Genomic DNA, 6,000 nt, shown 5'->3' on the forward strand with positions numbered 1-6,000 from the left:
AATCTGTTGCAATGATGTCGACTTATAAGAAAAAAAGTTTTAGAACACAAACCTCCTTGCTTGTAAACAGTGAGTTCCTTTACAGTGTCAACAAAGTTCCAGAATTTTTCACTTCCATCTTCTGCGATAAACTCACTGCGTCATTGAAAGAGATAATTCATCAAAATACATATAGCTCAGTCAGTAATTGCAAACTTTTTAGATAACATTAAACCATATATTTTTCAGGAATAGCAGTCCTCCACTTCTGATTTTTTTACACCACAAACATGACTTTCAGCAGAGATCTTTGTTCCTGTATCGGGTAATTTTTTCCAGACAGACACAGTAAGAACACTGCACTTTTACAGCCTCATAATATTTAACAAAAATTTAGGGCAAAAATAATTAATTTTGCTTTTATTTAAACACCTTATTACTCATTTGATATGACATATACAAAAAAGCTAAATCCACATATAAATTATGTTTTTGCCATTGTGGTCTTTAGAGAGTAACACTGAGAGAAGGTTAATAGTGACATTAACTTAATTAAATTAGGTTGATTTTCTTAATGCATAAGGTGATTGAGCTGAATTGATACAACCAACTATTCACACATATAGCCATACTTAATAGCAATTTTAAAATTTCAAATAAAATAGCATGCATGCTTTTGAATTGTGGGAGGAAATTTTACCCGGAGAAAATAGATACAAAGAGGTCTTGAATTTGAACCAAGGAATGTCTTGATGCAACGCAAACCCAATGTAATCATATTTAATGAAAAAAAAAATACATATAGATATTTCCTATTTGTATCAGCATTTTGTTTTTCTAAAGTAGGGTTTAAGTTAGCAGCCAAAATGTTTTGTTTAACTTTTTGAGTGTTCAGTTCATATCTGTGGACTTTAAAATTAATCTAATGAATTTATATTATTTTTATCATCTGTCTGCATTGCCAGAAACAAATATTAGAAACAAAATCACATAAAAGATTATATTACTAACCGAAAAGTACAAGGCTTAAGTTTAAGATTTCAAAGTGGAATAGGTCCTATTTATTATTACACATTTATCGAGATTTCCGTATGTGTTCCCAGTGAATACAAATGTACCTTGTCTCCAGGAGGAAAGGGGTCATGCTCCACTTGGCTTTGAGGCTGGCCGAGACGCCTTTGGGAGCAGCTATACCCTGATGTATGTTCAGCAGCAGCAGTGACAGTAGTAAAACCTTCTTCATTGTCACGGAGGAACATGGACCTAACTGGGGCAAACACACCTCAGTTAGCGCAGCTCGTCAGTCTTTGAAAAAATGCCTGTCAGTGCCACGTAGTTACTGGAAGTAGTATTAGCTAACAAAAAAAAGAAAACACTACTAACACGGTGAGGTGTACAAACTTAAACTTAGTAAGACTGTGATAGGTTTTTATCAACACTAGAGAGGCTTAGTGACATGTATGGAGTAATACTTGTAATGATAAAATAACGGCTCCTACATTCAGGGAACAGAGTGAAGTTTACCCAGCTGCAGACTGAAAACGAGCAGCTTTAACTCTGAAAGTAATAAACTGACGAACAAAGACAACAATTTTCGTTTATTACAGTGGACTTTACGACTGTTACTGCTATTATCGATCATAAACATAAACTAAGTCTCACCTCGCTGGAGATGCTGACCGCTTCCATACAAGTAAGGGGGATTCACGTTGGTATTTTGGGAAGCTAGCTGGAAAAGGCTAGCGAGGAACTGGGCTTGTGTGGTACGTTACTCACGTAAACCGTTATTCGTATTTAGACCAATGTAAAAAATAAAAAGAAATAAATATCACACTGTTATTTTCAAGCACGTAAAATAAATTAGTTCAAAGCGTTACAAAAGTTGATAGTAGATGTATGATTAAATAAAAACCTATGAAAATGTGAGAAATTTTCCGGCACAGCGGCAGACAGCTAAATAGACTGAAGCTTGCTTCCATACATTTTTCCACAAAACACCAGGGGATGTTGTGACCGATGTCATGAACACTGAACAACTAAGTGTAGCACATATAAATGGAGACACTAAGACACTCGATGTCACATTTTTGTGAATCTAAACATTGTAAACATCAATTATAAAGTAATCAAATTAAACTAGGCACATTTTAAAATAAATAATTTAAACTGTAATTTTCAGACAACAAGCAATATTTTGCGGTGTTGACAAAACACCGATTTTGTAATGTTGTCATTACACAGAATGAATATTGCATACACACCAGATTGTATGCAATATTTATAAACACTTCAATTTTGTATATTACGTTTTTAAAATATTGCATCCTTCCAAAGTTTTCTTACTTGCAAATGCAACTAAGGAAATATCCAGTGAAGATAATGGTGCCATCCGCACATTTAATCCACTTCAAGCTTTTTAGGGCTAAAGTGCCTAACCTTGAGCCACCTCTTCAGTTCTGCATCTAAGGATTTGATTGTTAGCCTCTGATGTTGCTCTGAATTATTGGTTCCATTCATGTTTTTCTCAAAAATACATTTGTGGCTTTGTGTTTTTGGTTTTGTAAGCATACCTTTTCTTTTCTGCAAACTGGAAAAGCCACCCTTCTTAAGACTATCTCATCTTTTCATGCTCAGTGAGGGACATTGACTGAATTGAATTGAATTGAATTGAATTGAACTGCTTGTCAACCCTGATCCAAGATGGAAATTTTGAGTTATTTGACAAACATCAGTGACTTGCTTGTCACATGTTGGCTTTGTTACAAACTGGCAACTTGTCTAGCGTAGGATGTTTCTCATCTCCTTCATTTTGACAACAGGTATAGGCACTCGTTAACCCTGTCCCCGAATAATAACAAGTAGGTAGAAAAGATGGATGGAATGAAAATTTTCTGCACTTCCAGGGTCAGTACGAGAATTAAATACATACACTACTTCATTATTGAAATGTTTTTCATGCTATTGATTCATCTGCAGATAGAAAAAAAAAATCAGAGTAACATAATGACAACTCATGATTTACTTCAGACTGTCTGAGTGGAAGCGCATTACCTCTGTCTTTGAACATCCTTTTTTGAAATAAGTACAACAGAACAAAATTATTTATTTTATTGGGAAAAAAAGCTGAATACATAAGGATAAGAACCAGACAACCTCATGTAAACACAGTTTTAGCTGTAGTTCCTTTGCTCACAATAATTGCATCTCTTTCATGCTCGTGCTTTCTGTTTCATAATTTCTAAACTAAAAATGACCTTAATGCTTTGATTCAAGTGTGTTCTTCTGAGAGAATCATTCAGATGTTTTTGCTGATGTCTCTCAAACAAGCAATTTATTTAATTTTATTAAGTTAATTTAAAATTTAGACAAGGAGGAACAGACGGACGGACGGATTGATGTTATGGTGAGAGTTCCGAATTCTTTTTTGGAATTCAATAAAAACTAATAAAATAAAATGAATAATTTTTTTATTTATTTATGTAATTGTTTGCACAAGTTATAAAGTTATACAAATAGGTTTAAGTATTTTATTTTTAATTTGAGGAAAAGCTACAGAATTGGAGGTTCCAGCCACTTTGTGCAGTGCACCAGTTGGTAACAATGTTAAAGCAAAGACCTTGTCTCTTCAAAAACTTTATTCTTGTCATTGTGGGCAAAACACTCAAGCTTTGACATTTCTGACTATATTATTTTTCCTGTAGTTAATATTCAGCTCTTCTATGTTGGTGTTTTCAAATTTTAACTGAGCTAAGAAGGTGTCGGTTTTGGATCACAGGCTTTCAACCTAAGTAACACGTCATCAGACGCCGACTATATCACTGGCTTGACTGGTGGTCCAGAAATTTCCAAGACTTGAGTCTTGGTGGTTGCTGGGATGTTTTTGAACATCCTATCTTGTTTCTTTTCATATGTGCATATAAAAGTTTGGAACCAGTTGGTTAAAGCAACAAGTTACAACTGGTTGTTCTAACGGTGTGGTTTGTGTAGTCTAACAGTCAATGGTAGCATTAAGCTGGTAGTTTGTTTCACTGCCAGTGATTCAAAAAGATTGGAAAAATGAAGGATTCAGGTTTATCCAACTAACAACTAGGTGGTTGAAATGTGGACAGAATTAGAAGTCACACAAGGAAAACTATCCCAAATACACAGTATGAATGTTTGGACATTCCCCCTGAGAGCAGCGTTTGACCAAGCCACGGATTGAACTTTAAAACCCAGCTCTGAAGCTAAACTTAAGAGAATCAGGTGTTTTGTTCAAACAAATTACTGTCTCCTGAAAATCAGTCAAAACAAAATGTTCTTAATCAGTTAAGAGCAAAAGAAGAGTTTGCATCTGTCCAGTTATTCAGTCCTTTCAGAATTCATTTTTAAATCCTGACTTTAACTTTCATTGCCATGCATGTATAAACTCCTTCCTCACTGAATTGATAAAGCCACATTCTCCAACTTGAGCTCTCAAGTCTTAAACTAAAATGTACTAGCAAACCGGATAGAACTTGAGGGAATTACTCTTTCCAAGCCAGTGCACCTCGACTGTGGAAGGAGCTGCCTCTGTTTCTGCAGTCGAGACTCATTTAAAAAGCAGATAGAGGTATTCATTTTCAACCATGATTTCCCTTAAAATCAAATGTTCAAATTTGATTCCGTTTGAGTTTTTCTCAGTCGCTTCGGTGCATTTCTCAGAACACAATTGAAATTCTCACTACTTGTTCAGTCATCAAATCATTGTGTCATTTATGCACATCAAAAAGCAGTTTCTCATTTCTGTAAACAAGTTACAAAAGCTTTTGTACAATCAGTTCAAGTGAATATGTACACTTCTATGCTTTTTCTTACACTTTTGATTGCTTTTTGTTATGTAATATGGCTCAAAACGTATTATATGGGTCTCTGTTGAATAGCCTCACCCTCTACAACATTTAAGCATAGGTTTATTGTAAAAGCCTTAGAGGCTTGAACAAGTTGTCGTAATATGGAAAGCATATAATCCTACACATTTACATAACATTAAATGTGTCCTAATTTTCTCCCAGGTGAACACTGGGTTTCTCCAACAAAGGTAAATGTGTGAAGCATTAGATCAACCAATGATCAACCAGTTTTCTGAAAAAGCTTGAAGGTTTGATGTTGCATGTCTGACAATGGAATGACCAAGATTTCGGGTGAACAGCCAGAGAAGAAGAAGAGAGACGTTGGGGCAAAGGAACTTGGAGGCAAAACAGAAGAAGAGGCAGAAAGCTGAGGACATATGCCAGTTTCCATCACTTGTCATGACCCACAAGAATATACTGATTGAGTTCCTCTTATTCTAATAATCATTCCTTAACTTCAGACAGACTGACACACAGCTAGATAGAGCAGCATTAATAATACAGCCGCTAACGGCTGCAAAAGGATTCAGACTGGAACAAAGAATCATCCTTGATCTGTTTATTGACCCAGAACATGCAGCCAGAGCTATTATGGTTTTGATCACAACTTCTTTATGTGTTGTTGGATCTAAAATCAACCTGTAGCCAAGTAAATATGTGAAAATTGCTGTTTGCAGATACTTTCTGCCCAATCCACACTGGTGCTTTTCAGCAAAGAGGAATGGAAAGTTTTCAGTTTCCAGATGTGCAAACCTGGATGAGACATTCTTCAGAAAGACAGGTGCTACAATAGCAGTCAATTTGAGAGGCTGAATACAATACAAAGCCACTGTCTTATAAGTAATAAACTTTGCCTTTTTTATTTTATTTTACTTCTAATGATAAAAGATTTTCTGATAGATATGTTTCCGTTTTAATATTTAAAGGTGGAATGAATGTGTCTGAGAAGTTGGACTGTATATAGGGTTTAGGTATTTAAATATGGGTTTAAATCTCTATTTTGCCTGCGTCTATCCTGCTTCTGGCTTCGCTCTCTGTAAAACAAGATTATGTGGTGGATAGGATAGGGATATGAGCCGTGAAGCTCTCTCCCAGTCCATCCACGAAGAGGGCAAAACGCGTATTTGTCGGCTCAGATGCAGCAGCAGCA

At 35.5% G+C, this 6,000-nt stretch overlaps 1 protein-coding gene across 7 annotated transcripts in view; it reads right to left on the reverse strand.

Moving 5' to 3' along the window:
• uggt2 (UDP-glucose glycoprotein glucosyltransferase 2) overlaps positions 1-1,776 on the reverse strand; it is a 42,240-nt gene extending 40,464 nt beyond the window's left edge. For 2 of the 7 annotated variants that reach the window (XM_008400018.2, XM_008400009.2), the window contains exons 1-3: positions 1,642-1,763; positions 1,098-1,246; positions 53-135 (exon numbers count right to left, since the gene is read on the reverse strand). In XM_008400018.2, coding sequence (XP_008398240.1) covers positions 53-135; positions 1,098-1,246; positions 1,642-1,668 — 259 coding nt within the window. In that variant the 5' untranslated portion in view covers positions 1,669-1,763. Of the gene's footprint in view, positions 1-52; positions 136-1,097; positions 1,247-1,478; positions 1,551-1,641 lie in introns of all 7 variants that reach the window. The other 5 variants (XM_017302686.1, XM_017302685.1, XR_001776186.1 and 2 more) reach the window with 5 other exon arrangements.
• Positions 1,777-6,000: the final 4,224 nt, after the last annotated feature.

Source organism: Poecilia reticulata, linkage group LG2, assembly GCF_000633615.1.
Source record: "Poecilia reticulata strain Guanapo linkage group LG2, Guppy_female_1.0+MT, whole genome shotgun sequence".
Lineage (NCBI taxonomy): Eukaryota > Metazoa > Chordata > Actinopteri > Cyprinodontiformes > Poeciliidae > Poecilia > Poecilia reticulata.